Source organism: Trachymyrmex septentrionalis, unplaced genomic scaffold (assembly GCF_001594115.1).
Source record: "Trachymyrmex septentrionalis isolate Tsep2-gDNA-1 unplaced genomic scaffold, Tsep1.0 scaffold9, whole genome shotgun sequence".
Classification (NCBI taxonomy): domain Eukaryota; kingdom Metazoa; phylum Arthropoda; class Insecta; order Hymenoptera; family Formicidae; genus Trachymyrmex; species Trachymyrmex septentrionalis.
In genome coordinates, this window is record NW_017306091.1 from 263,487 (window position 1) to 277,879 (window position 14,393).

At 37.8% G+C, this 14,393-nt stretch overlaps 1 protein-coding gene across 15 annotated transcripts in view; it reads left to right on the forward strand.

The window, feature by feature from the left end:
- Positions 1–14,393, forward strand: part of LOC108755813 (ELAV-like protein 3) — a 44,756-nt gene that overhangs the window by 27,455 nt on the left and 2,908 nt on the right. For 6 of the 15 annotated variants that reach the window (XM_018499105.1, XM_018499104.1, XM_018499101.1 and 3 more), the window contains 6 exons: positions 3,926–4,161; positions 5,711–5,814; positions 6,332–6,485; positions 8,325–8,363; positions 10,232–10,490; positions 13,615–13,656. In XM_018499105.1, the coding sequence (XP_018354607.1) occupies positions 3,966–4,161; positions 5,711–5,814; positions 6,332–6,485; positions 8,325–8,363; positions 10,232–10,490; positions 13,615–13,656 (794 nt within the window). In that variant the 5' untranslated portion in view covers positions 3,926–3,965. The remainder of the gene's footprint in view (positions 1–3,925; positions 4,162–5,710; positions 5,815–6,331; positions 6,486–8,324; positions 8,364–10,231; positions 10,491–13,614; positions 13,657–14,393) is intronic. The other 9 variants (XM_018499107.1, XM_018499110.1, XM_018499111.1 and 6 more) reach the window with 7 other exon arrangements.

A 14,393-nucleotide genomic window follows, 5' to 3' on the forward strand; every position in this document is an offset into this window, starting at 1 on the left:
TAACACAACACACCCTACTTTTTGGTTAGCAAAATTTGTTAATCTCGCAGCGAGTACGCCCTTCAAAATAGGCCGCTTCGAAATAGCCTCGCGTTACGTTGAAAGTTTTGTCGAGGGTCGCTCCGTTCCGATCATACCATCCCCCTCCGTCGTCACCTACCCCCCAGTGTCGTGCGTGCACGCGTCCGCGTCATTGTCATCCGGATGACGACAATGAAGCGAAGATTCAGAAGTCAGAGCGGAGCGATATGCTTTCCCGATGCGCTGACAATATAGTCAACTCGACGGCGACAACGGGTTTTCTCTCTCCCGCCTTCGGCATTGTCGGCTCCGAAAATATATCGCGATGGCGAACAACGCCGCGCGCGGATCGATACCGTGGAAGATGCCGGGTTGCGATAAAGCGCACCGCGACTTTTCTGCCTCCTGCGAGCGGCGGCGTCGCCTTTATCGCTTTACTGTTCGTAAACAAAGGGGACGCGAGTGAGTGGTCGGCGGCCTTTGCATTCGGCGAAAAATGCTTTCTCTTTGTAATTTTCTTATTGTAAACATGGCACACTTCGACGAAACTTTAATTCTTTAATTTGTAATTACGATCTTGTTGCGAATTTGCCTCGCTTTTGAAGGTAGTGCCATCGAATAATTACTGCAACTCCAAATGTATAACACGAATGACTTCGGATATGCTGATTGAGAAAAAAATGCTTAAAGTTTCTACTAAATTTTAATAAATATTTGAATATAAAGCTAAGTAAAATTTACAGTAAATAAATATTTACTGAATAAAAAAAAACGATGGTTTAATTGATGGTATTTGATTTTTTCTGTTCTAAATAAAATTATATCTTTATATTCAGTAAACATTCAGTTCGTACAATTCAGCTAAATAATTTATTAAAATTTCAAACGTCTTTAATGTATGCGTGCTTTAATTTTCTGTATAAAAATGACACTGTACTGCGTACAAAAATGGAAATTTATCTATTTAAACATATATTGTTATTTTTATATAGAAAACCACATATATGAAGACACTTGGATTTGAAGTGAATTTATCCATCTTTTTCTCGTTTCAGTAAACATTAAAGTGACAATATTGACGAGATTATTCGTCCACGATTTAATAATCGAATTATGTTACGTTTTTAGAGATATATTTAGATAAGTTATCACTTTAAAGAATATCCATCATTGTTTTTTGACACGCTGAATGCCACTTTCGTTTCATTTCAACAAGGGTCTCATTAAAAACAACGTGGTAGAACACGTGCCATTTGTCTCACACGTGCTTCGCCCCGTTCAATCGTTTTTACGTATCGCCAGTACGTATAACTCTTTAAATGTATTCCTTTTCGGCCTCTTGTATTCGTGTAAATTAAGGAAGGAGGGGTATGTCCGACCATCGTTGCATTCGTATGTACGATGTAAACAAAGCAAGTACGGCATACCATTGTCCCGTGCAAATGCACATATATATTTTCACATATGACGGCCGGACGCGCACCGTGCGTACACGTCCAGTCCGTTTCGGAAACTTGAGGGAGGGGGAGGGGCCGACCGTAATAAAAGCTGTCTGTTACCCCGCGGCAACGTGGACAGCTCGGTTTTTAGGGTGGCGACCACGACAAGGAAGGAAGGCCCTGAAGGACAGCTGATGTCTAAACGTAGGAGGGGAAAAAGGGAGAGCAGCGCGTGTGATGAGAGAGAAGGGAGCGCGTACATAAAAAAGAAAGAGTGGGAGAGAGTAAAAATGTACGAGCCCAGTGGCGGCTCGTGCCGACTGATAAACGTCTCGTCGCAGCTCTGTGCGTGTGTGCGCGTGTGTGTACTCGCCTTAACCGTGAACATCGCGGTTGGCACCCTACGATAGCCGCCACACGTAATTCCCCTTCCTCGCTCTGCCTCTGTCTCTCCCTCTTTCGCTCCTGTTTCTCCCTTTGCGCTCTGACGAACGAGCGCGTCTACCGGGTGTTCCGCGTGAAAGAGTTTGCCGAATCATTCTCTTGCCCGTTTCTGTCTATGCAATTTCATGTTAATCTCGGTTCTGACTTATTGTTAGATTTTCCATTAATTTAGTCTTTCTGCCTAAGTCATTGCCTAAGCTAGTCTTAAGCCGTGTAAGAAAGTGAGCCACAATGGCTAGTCGATTATTCCTCTCACATTTGACTGTGATTGATCAATTTCTTACGGCTTGAGACTTCAGCTTAGATAACGGCTTATTGTAGAAAAACCCGTAACTCTTCTAGGCTTTCTACAAGCAGCCATTATGTAAGCTTTCAGTTTTAAGCTGTAAAAATTGATCAAATCATAGCCAATTATTCTTCTCATATTCAACTGATTGATCAATTTTTTACGGCTTTATTCAACTTTTTCTAGTTCTAATAATTAGAAAAAAATAAAAAGTAAATTGAACCGATATCAAAATTAATCTACATTTGTAGGAATTTCAGTTTCAGGAATGTCAATTCGTTTCCTCCTAGTCGATTCGCGCTTGCTTCATATTCGTTCTATCTCTTGGAGAATTTCGTTAGTCTTTATTTAGTAGCGAGATTGATTGGAATCGATATCTTTTTAAGCCATAAAAATGAATTAATCTCAACTTTTTCTCTTAATGTGACTTTACTGTTTAATGAAATCGTAGTAACGCTTGTTTTTTATGAATATATTTCCAAGTTAATTGCTTCTCTACTTAGACAGCAATAAAGCCGGTCACCTGCTCAAATTTTGTATAATTTATTCATGCCACAGATAGTAATTTAGGAAGCACTTCATTAATTTTTTTGTACTGGTAGAGGAGAGCTGTTGAAAATTATATATATATAATGATCTTGATCACCAATTCTCGTTACTCCGTCAACTACTTGTTAAATTTCTAATTAAACTTTGAAATAGTTCCTGATATTGAGAAATTAGTTATGAACTGATCTCTATGTACTTTCCTGCCTTGGACACTATGTATGTAGGCTTGTACAACACTCGATGTGCTTCTGTAGTTTGGAGATGAGAGGGTCTCCAGCCCTTTAAATGACAACGGGGGTCGTCGGCCCTTTTAAATTACCCGAGTTCATATCGAATGTTACCCCAACGTTCTTCCAAACTGCCGCTGGTACTTTTCTTGCTGTGTTTGAAAAGTCATTGTTCAGATCTACACGATCGAATCGCGAGTATTACTTTTTTTTTTTTTTTTCAGATTCTTTTATAATATTCATACTTTTATATCGATTTTTCTAATATCTAATACAAAACATTTACGATAATATTGAAATAAGAGACTAGAAACTTTGTAAATGATTGCAGATTTAAATAAAATTTATTCTAACATATTTTATATATTTAATAAATTACTTATATTAATATAATATAATATAAATTAATAATTGATACATAATTTTTTATACGTTTTAAATATTTAATTATTTAAAAAAAAAAATTGTTAAGACAACATTAAAATTCGCGTTAGTTTTATTTTATACAATAAAGCCATTTCTTATATCTACTTATATTCGTTCTTTCGCCGAATTCACGGCTTATAGGCTGTGCAAAAACTCGTAGTTTAACTTGGACTTGAGTTTTCAAGCGTCAAGGAATGTCTTGTGCATTATTGTTTTGGTTGTCAGAGGTTTTTATGTCCTTCGATATTTAGTGTTTACATCGGTGCCGTTTTTTTCCATTACCTTGCGACATAGTTTATATTTGATATGTTTACGAAATGAAGCTTCTCCTAAAATATATTTTAACGTCTTGGGAAAATATGCAGACTTATTAGCGCGATATATCATAAAAATCCCGCTGTTCAATTTTACCAAAATAAAATACTTTTAATACAAACAAGCCATTAATTGCTATTGTATATAATTACAATTATTTATCGATAGTGTCTGGATCGCACTGGTATAATGTGACATGTTATGTATTCTGTTTGCAGATTTCGTACATAGTTAGGGACGACTCGTTAGAGGATTGCAATGATGGCGAACGGAATGGACACAGTCGTACAACAAAACGGAGGCTCAACCCTCGGACAGACCTCGCAGGAAGAGTCGAAGACGAATCTCATAGTAAATTACTTACCGCAGAGCATGACACAGGATGAGATTCGTTCTCTGTTCTCCAGTATAGGCGAGGTCGAAAGCTGCAAGCTAATCCGTGATAAGCTCAGCGGTAAGATCAGCATTTCTACTGCACACATTCTTTCTTTTCGTGTTACACTTAAATCTAAGTCGTCAAACATTAAACGAGTCGAGTATATTTAATGACACATTAGAAGGCATTGTTTTAAACGATGTTAGTTTTTAAAACATAAAATCTCTCTGATAACAAAATTTGGAGACTGAATATTATAAAATTAGCTTTTTCTCTTCGGATAATTCAATTCGACAGAGACTCAATTTTTTAATCAACGATTGAAAAATAATTTCAAAATAGTTTTTGAAAAAGGGAAAACTATGTCCGACTTTTCCAAAACAATTTGTAGAATGTTATTTTTTTTCACAAAAAACACGAGCCTTTCAAAAAGCCCGAATTGACCGACTCTACTTTTCGTAAATTTCTTAATTTCACACCATATGATTAGTTAATCTAATTTCGTTAATTTCTTCTATTTCTTTTATTACCAACTGCTGCCAGTCGAAGGTTAGTACATCGGTGAAAGTATGCGTTTTTATTTCACGAAATTGACCAATTTAGCTCATATACAGCCCGGACAAACATTTATTTTGCTGAATACCGTCATTTCGCTTATATAACGCGATCCATAAGTCTCCGGCCTGACACGGCATTTTGCGTAACTCGTCCATATCGCCATAAAGGCTATAAACACACTCGATGGGCGTCCGTATCGCCATAGTGTATCGAGTACATATATTCTAGCATAATTCGGGTACGTGTGCGCTGGGTATACGAGTATTCCGTGTGTGGTGGCGGCGAGACGAGCACGTGTATAGACGTCGCGGCGCTATTTCAAGCCGCCGCGAAGAACGAGAGCGGCGTTTGGTTTGAAGATTTGCCGCTTTATGCTCGACCTCACTGCCGCAGAATGGCAGTACCGTATCACGTCGTTCGCTACCACGCGCGATAAACACACCGTCGGAACAATTCTTTTCGGTTTACACCGTAATTATTCTTTTTACACCTTCCTTCTCGGCTTCTCTTCTCGGTTCAATTACATTCTCGGACAAATTACGCGAGGTCTTAAATTTATTAAATGTAGCGGGAAAGAATGACGTACGACCGACGTTCTAAATTAATAAAAATTGATACTCGATTAGAAAATAATGCTTGATATCTTTTTTTTTTCATCGAATTATTAGTTTCTTATATTGATTCTTCGGTAAAATATCGGAAAATAATTCATTCGTCCTTGCTGTTCCGCTACTTGCTTCAGGCATTTCGCCAACTACTCGGTGATATATTTGCCACTCCGCCATTCATAAAATTGGTTCCGGGACGTATTGGGGAAATTCATGTTGGCATTGCACATTCGACCACCATTTCGATGCGATTATTTTAGTCGGCAGATAATCATTCAGATATAAACAAAACTTGTCGGTAGCGTTTGTTTTTTACATCGAAAGCAAAAACCGTCAAAATGTCATCAGCGACTAAACATATCGCAAACTACGTACGATGCAGCTCGTGATTAACGTATTTTTCGAAAATAAATCTAACATCGACATTCGTAATATTTATAGGGCTGCGTCTCTGATTGCAGGTCAGAGTTTGGGTTACGGTTTCGTCAACTATCACCGGCCTGAAGATGCCGAAAAGGCTATAAACACGCTCAATGGTCTTCGTTTGCAGAACAAAACCATCAAGGTAAGCGGCCTGTAATACAGATCTTGGACGCTCCATTGTTCATTTGTCCTCTTTCATAATCCCCGTAATAATCAATCACGCGATTAATTACTGTAAATTCTACTTTTCACAATCAAACCAATGATTTTTCTTGAGAAATCAGAGATCGTCGTTATTTCTTTGCGATCTATGAATACATATAGTCGAATACTTTGCAAAGGATCTCTGTGTGATTTCTAGATTACTAAATACATCTACGCGAGCGTGTAGGGCGGTAATGCAGCAATATAAATAGGTTGGCCTGGATTCGGGTGGGTTTTATCGCACGCGAACGGGAATGATGTGATGATTATCGCGTGGGCATGTTTTTTTTTCTCTCCCTTTCTTTTCCCATCCGATGAAATATCGAGCACCTCGTTGATCCCGCCGTTTTCGTTCGTATCCGACGAATATTTGTCGGGATTGAGAAAGAGAGTACTTTTTGGAATGCGATTTCTTTCTTTCTTTTTTTTTTTTCTTTTCTTTTTTTCTTTTCTAGGTGTCGTACGCGAGACCGAGCAGCGAGGCGATCAAGGGCGCGAATCTGTACGTCAGCGGCTTGCCGAAAAATATGGCGCAACAGGATCTGGAGAATCTCTTCAGTCCCTACGGCAGAATTATCACGTCGCGGATACTGTGCGACAACATCACCGGTAAGTCTACGCAAATCCGCCTGTTCAATAGTTCTCGCGAGCTTTCCGCGATGATTTTTTTATCCGTCACGATGATAAAAAATTGTTCCGATCGAATAAAAAATTTCCAACCGCCTGTCAATTTCTTCGACACAACGCGAGATGTATCATCTACAAACGAAGGTCCGACGAGTCGTTACGGATATCGTTTGAAATATTTCCTCGGCGCGTGTTTTCTTCCAGTCTTCGACTTAGATCCGATTTATCTTGTTATCCTATTCGCGCTGATACGAAACCTCGCAATACGATGAAATCGACGTTGCGAGAAAACTGTATATTTAAGACAGCGACAAAATCGGAAATCTCCGGCGGCTTTAAATAAAGCTTATCCAGATCACAGGTGCGTAGGCCATGGGGTTAGAGTCCGTTTTGTAGGGTGGGTCGGTGCGCCATAAACGATAACGATAACGAAAGTGCGAGTAAGAGTAGCTCGTTGAAGCGATAACGATAAATGTTCTGTTGAGCGAACGAGATCGTATCAGTTTTCACTTCGTTATGTTTTCTTTCGCCTGTACACACTCTTCCACACGTTTCCTCATTCGAAGAGCACAAAGAGCAATGATTTTCACGAGTATACAGCTTCGTATATATACACGCAACTTTGTTCTCGAGGGGAGCTACGTATGTATATACCTACGACAGATACGATGACAGCTCGAAGTGTCGCGCAAGTGTCTCTCGCTTTTAGTCGTCTACGAACCTTCCCGAGTTAGATTTCGTTTGCGTATTTGATTTATTTATTGCAAATGCTCCTCCCTGGCCAACCCAGTTGCACGCACAAAAGTCTCATGGCCTCCACCTCGATCTTAATTTCGTGCTTCCTTACCGTGCTCACTTTTTACTCCCATCCTTCACATTCCGGCGCACTCGTTGCTACATCCGCGCGTTATCACTACCATTGTTCCATTATCCGGACCCCACCAGGCTTGCTTCGTTTTCCCTCTCTCTTCCTCCCCTCCCCCCCCCTCTCCGAGACTTACGTTCGTCCTATATCGCTTTCTCTCCTATCTTCCGCAAAAGTGAACACGCGCGATATACCGAATTTTTCCCCTTTTGGCTCTCACGCTTTTTATATGATTAAGGAGAAACTGAAATAGTATAATTTACACGAAGTCCGCTCGCCCCTTGTATACGTACTCGTCCTATCTAATTTCTTTTTATTTAAAATGATATCGTTTCTTTTCGTTATTGTTACGAAACGTTAAATGCGAAAGCAACGAATTCCCATCCAGTAATAAGATTATTAAAGTGTTAAATAACATAGTTAAAATACAAGGAATTTATTTATTTTTATTAACAGTTTTTATTAACATACTTAGTTTCTTATATAGATATTTTTTAGATCTGTTTGGTTTCACAGTTGTGCGTGTAGTTTTATATTTTTTTATATTATTCGTGCAGAGAAATGATTGCGACATTCTGTTAAATTAATAAAGATGTAAGATCAATTTATTTATTCTTGCTTCCAGCAAATGGCTGGAAATGGAAGAATTTCGATTTGTCTCACAATTTTGAGAAATTCTGAGTATAAATAATATTAAATTTCTCAATTTGTTACGTCAAAGTCACAATGAATTTTTTTTTATTTATTTTTTGTTATTTTTTTAATTTGAATGCTGACGAGACTCGTTGCTTTTACTTTGCTTCTGTTGTGTTGTTTCTTTCGTTAACCCCTTTACTCCGTCTTATCGCGCAAACACGTTTTTTCATTTCCCGAACCAACGTATCGCAGGGGCGAGCGAATCGCGTGTGCTGCCAGTTGGATTTTAACGAGATATGATTTTTTCCGTTTCTGTTTAGTACGACAGTTTGTGACCGGCGGCGGAGACAATTTGCCCGGTACGTAAATCACAAATCTCTTTTCTTTTCCCTCATTACGTCTCTCTAGCTGAAACGAAAAGCAGCCGTTTCTTTCGATCTGTGATGCGCGCGCGTCTCTCGTTTGCGCGACCTCGTTTTTTTTCTTTTTTTTTCTCTCTCCACATGTAGCCATGTATACCTCGTCAATGTCGTCGCCGTCGTTGTTAAATAAAACACAACGCAGCGGTAGTACGAACACCGGTTTACCCCGCGGTGTAATCGAGCGTCGCTCGGAATCGAAAATCGATTTGTAATCGCGTCAAGTAAAACGTTGCCTTCGATAATATCCGTTCATGTCTGCCTGTTAATGTTTTGTCAAAATTCATTTGTAATTCCGACGTGCGACGATGTACAATATTTCAGCGAAGAAGAATTCAAAGAATTAACATTGTATGACGCATTTTACTGGCTTTATAAAAGGTTTGGTTAGATCGGAAATTGGTAAAATATTGAATAAATAATGAAATAATTGCGGTTTAATATTTCGCGAAACGTTCCATGTTTTTTTTTTTTTTCACACTTTCGACTCGGAAAAATTCAATTAATTGATACGAAATTTTGGAACGACCGAAATGTAAGAAGAAAAGATAAGAAAAAAAATTATTGCGTCTCTGTCTACGTCGTGCAATGACAGATGATGCGCGCATCCAGTATTCCCCCGAGCGCCATTTTTGTTTCTTTACGCTTTTTGTCATTCGTTATGGTTATGATTTGCTTACGATCTCTCGACTATATCGACATGTATCCGTGATCGAAAATATACTCGCTCTCTATCTCTCTTTCTTCTTTTTTTTTTATCACTCTTCTTTATCTCTCACTTTCTCACTCTTTCTCTTTTTCGTTCCTGTCTACCTGTTATCAATCGACACTAAACCGCGAATGATAAATAGATCTACAAAGTAGAGAGAATTGAAAGAAAGACAAAAAGACGTCCACCCGACAAGACATTGTCGTGTTTGTAAAGAAACGAATCTGCGCGCACCGAACCACTCGCTTTGTCTCTATATGTAGAAAAAAAGATTTTCTAAAGTATAAAATAAGCTTAACATTTCTCGAATCTATGCGACGTGTATTCAAGTCGTATCTTTCCGTCGTTGTGAGAGATGAGCGATTTGTATTCGTAATTTGTCGCTGTGCTCTCAATAATAGCTGAACGCATGGAAGCATACATATTACCAGGGTTGGAAAGTTATTTTACAAATAACCTATAAATTACGTTTTATTATAGAAATTAAGTATAAGTTAGGGTGTTTTATTTTTTATATTATATTTTATCATTCGCTCCAATTTTGTATTACTTTTGGGCTCAGTTCCTATAAGAAACACATACAAGGTAATCTAAAAAATAATTTATAAGTAACTTATAAAGTAACTTTTCCAATCCCCTGTACATTACATGTGTGAAATGTGAATTACTTTGTATGCATTCTATAATCTAACAATAAGTACAACTTGAATGATAATAATTGATGTATCGGGATTGTTAACTGGTTGAGAAAGCTAGCTAGAGGCTTTAATAATAATATTATTATTAATATCGCGTGTAATAAGGAGGCATAAGACGACGTCACGGTAAGAATGCGTAGGAAATGATCGCAGGTAAACGTCGCGATACGATCAAAAGTCCTCTCCAAATTGGTTTCGAGCCGTCGTTGATCTCGCGACGTTGCTAGTTTGATAAGGGGGGGGGGGAAGTAACAGAAAAATACAGGAACCTAGAGAGGTCGAAACAAGTCGGAAAAACGTCCGGCGCGGTTCCGACGAAACGGCTTACGTCTCGTGTGTCGTCAGCAATAACCAGATGCGATCTTGTGTGTTCTGCCGATTACCTCGGCACCTCCCGACAGGCCTGTCGAAGGGCGTCGGCTTCATAAGGTTCGACCAGCGCGTCGAGGCTGAACGAGCGATCCAAGAGCTGAATGGCACCATACCGAAGGGCTCGTCCGAGCCGATCACCGTCAAGTTCGCCAACAATCCTAGCAACAACAACAAGGCGATACCGCCACTGGCCGCCTATCTCGCACCACAAGCCACGCGGCGTTTCGGCGGGCCGATCCACCATCCGACCGGCCGCTTCAGGTACATTCCACTGTCGCCACTATCCAGGTACCTACTCGCCTCTACTCGCTCTACCCAAGGATTTTCACTATCTCTCTAACTCTTCGTCTCTTCTGCTGTCTTTTTCTCTCTTTCCGCTTTATTCTACTCCTCACGGCTTTCGTTAGACAGTTCTGTTGGAGAATGTTGCGTGGAACACACACAATTTGTCCACACGGTTGTCGGTTAACGCGCCGACGTTGATGTTCTGGATTACGCTACTCCAGGACAGACGTACGCGAATTAAATACCGCGATATTGCTCGGCCGCGCAGCATTTTCCCGCTTTTCTTTCTTCTCTCACTTCATACGTTTCTTCACTGATTGATTTTCTGATTAATTATTCCGCTGTATAAACTGAGTTCTTCTCCCGAGCTATTTATTTTATCCATGAACCTCTCCGTATTCGTTCCATCTATCCATCCGATTGTCCAATATTTATTTTTTTATTTTTCTATCTAGAGCTCTCTAATCTATCTAGCATATACTGTTCGTCTTCTTCCTTCTATTTTCTCTCTTTTGACACGCACACAGACACCGCGAAATTAAACACGAAATTACTCCATTAGATCGATCAATTGTTTATATATAAACACGAGACTTTGCTATTCTTGTGATATCTTGACTAAACAGTATAGATCCTTATTTTTCATACAAGAAAGCAAATAATTTCTTATAGAAAATATATGATACGGTGCAATATTATGCTTCATTTTTTGCTGCGGCTTGAAAAAGCCTCAGATAAAAGAACTTAAAAAGAATGAAAAAGTATTTTATAGAAAACAAAATCGATAATAATAGACATTTATCTCCTTCCTTCGATTACAATGTCTTTATCGTATCGATTTTTGACCGTTTGGATGGTAAATTAAAAACATATTTGTGATTATGTACGTCAATTGATCGATCAGTCGATCGCAGACAGTTATCGTTACTTCCACATTTATCAAGTTGTTCGGCACAAAGCTCCTCCTATATCATCCGATTCTAATTTAAAATATGTATGCACTAACGTGTCTGTCTTTTTATTTTAAATTGTGACTGTGCACGCTCTGTTATTTTCGGGAATCATGGCTTAGACCTTCGTTACACGGTAATTTTTAGATACGGTATATATTTTTCATATTCTCACTTACAATTAGTTACAATAAGGGAACGGTCAATGACGACGTTTAATAAAAGAGCAGTTTGGCCAATTTTTTAATATATTTCATTGTGGTTACTCATCACCTGAAAAATATACGTATTATTTTTCACCTTCGTCAATTACAATGTTAACGTGAACGAACAAAAGTTCGTGGAAAGGTATAGTGTTCCGGAGCACAGACGATCCACAGAGAATCCGCATTACCTCTGTTTAGAAAGGTCTTTCCGTCTCGCAATCGATATGTCTCTATTAAACTTTCATATTGACGAAACAACCTGTCAAGGTCGATCGGAGGGCTCCGTGACCTTATCAAATAATAGATCGATGTTCGATAACATCCACGTAATTTCACACAATAATAATATTAAAAAGAAAAAAAAAACGTCGACTGGCTCTCCTTTATTTGCACTCTCATCGTTGTGTTTCTTTCATCATTGTACGTGGACTCTTGTTTTTTATGCTACTTTTCCCCCTTTTTAGTTTTCATTTTCTTCAAGGCCAGCGATCAGATCCCATGAGATAGACATGTATAAATCTATGCTACTCGAGCGAATGCAGACAGAGAGAGGAAATATTGTATAAGTCTGATTTGAAAAACGTAAGCTGATCTTTGGCCATTTTCGAAACACGGAGGAGCAAAACGTACACAATAGCCTTACATTCTATATCGGTATCTGCCGTCACGATCGAAGTAATACTTTATTGTGGCAAATTATTAGATGTATTGTGAAATTATATCACAAAATCTTTATATATATATATATATATATATATATATATATATATGATCATTCTCGATGACGACAAATATCAATTACAGAGTTAAGGATTATCGACACACAATTTATCATCTCTTTCATTTCGAGCCTCCCATATATTACACATAAGTCACGATGCTCGCTATCAAGAGCGATATCTATTTACGTACTATACGTATCTATTTACGTATTTTCACAAATTTTCTCTCGGAGGCGATATATGCAGTATACAATACATCTTTATTGATCGCACGTGTCAAAGTCTGTTCGTACCTTTAAATTTAATATACAAAGCTACCGAAATTCTTCACGAGTCTCGTCACGGACATTAGTCGTTTGTTTTCAAATAAGTACAAAGCGCTAATCAAGTGCAGCTGCGCTTTGCTGTTGCTTTGTCTCTTATTATTTCATTTTCCCTTTCAACAGAGAGGAAGAATAGCTTGTACAGCAGTTAATTGAACTGTCAATGTTAAACAAAATTTGAGACGACAAAACGCACAATCAATTAATGGTTTGAGTAATCGGCCTATTTTCTACAATTTTTGTAATACATACCAAAAAATGTAATTTGTCAATTTTAATATATATTATCCATAAAATGCTTCTCCTTTTTTTTTTTATATTCGAATTTTTGTTTTTTTTTTTAATTTGCAAGTATAACTAAAAAAATTTTTTTAATGCTTGACAATTTTAACGATTTCAAGTTTATCATATTATTTTGACGTCATCATTTGGAAACTACGTCACGGTCATATTCTAACCTACATAGCGCTTATATCATTGTGACAACAATTCCTTGAGTTCCTCTCCTAACAGAGAACCGAACTGATTTCATAAAACAAATTCTTTGTCGATTATTTACTTTACTTAAAATTAAATTTATATGTCTACACATTATTTAAATAAATTATTACTTTCTAATTTAACAAATGTCATTTGAATTGTGCAAATAACAGTTATTGTATTGTAAATAATTGTGTATCATATTTTTTATTGCAATATTAATGTTATAACGACATAGATATCATTTCGCTTCTCTCAATCCCACATTGCATCCCCCATTGCATCCCCCATTGCATCCCCCATTGCGTCCCGTTCGGGGTAACAGTGCACCGCTACGTAGAGGGTAGAAAATGAAATACACAGGGAGCGCCCGACTTATCCCCCGACTTTGGCTCGATCCCGGAGTATCTCTCTTCTTACGTTGTTCTTTTTGTGTTTTGTTTTAGCACTGGCAAGGCCATGCTTGCCATTAACAAAGGCTTACAGAGGTCAGTATTTTTTTCGTTACTACCGCTACGTTTTCCACTCCTAATTTTCATTACTTCTTCCGTTGTGTGGCTTTATTCTCTCTTTTTCTCTCTCTCTCTCTCTTTATCACTTTTCCTTCTTTGACTCGTTACGAATTCGATATCAAGATATCGCAAAATGACTATTATTAAAACAATTTTGAATAAATATTATTTATATTATTTAACTTTTAACAATTATTACTTGGATTTTTAAGCGATCTTTATCCGTGGATGTTCTTACGTGAAAATCTTTTTCAAGATGTAAAATATTTTTCATCGGTTTTCTTTATGTAAGCATAATTTCGTAACGGGATCCTACTATATTTTTCACCATTTCTGCATTTTTCACGTCTTTGCTTCGACTTTTATTTGACTTATTTGTGCAAACACAGTGGTAGATATGTTGACGTCACGTTTTCTTGGGTTTCGCAATCAAGCCTCCTTGATTCTCTGTTCTTTAACTTATTTACATAGTGCCATTTATTTAATAACGATTAAACCGCTGCAGTATTTGCCACCGTAGTATTTGCAATGATTTGCAGCTTCTAGAATATTCTAGAGTTTTGTTCTTATTACGCAATTTGCGTATAGAGAGAGTAAAAAAAGAAACAACTTTAAAAAAAAAAACCTAATTACATAGTTTTGAATTGACATCTTGCTTTGATTGCAATGATAATGAAAAAAAATTGAGATTTTGTTTACATTTTATTGCAATA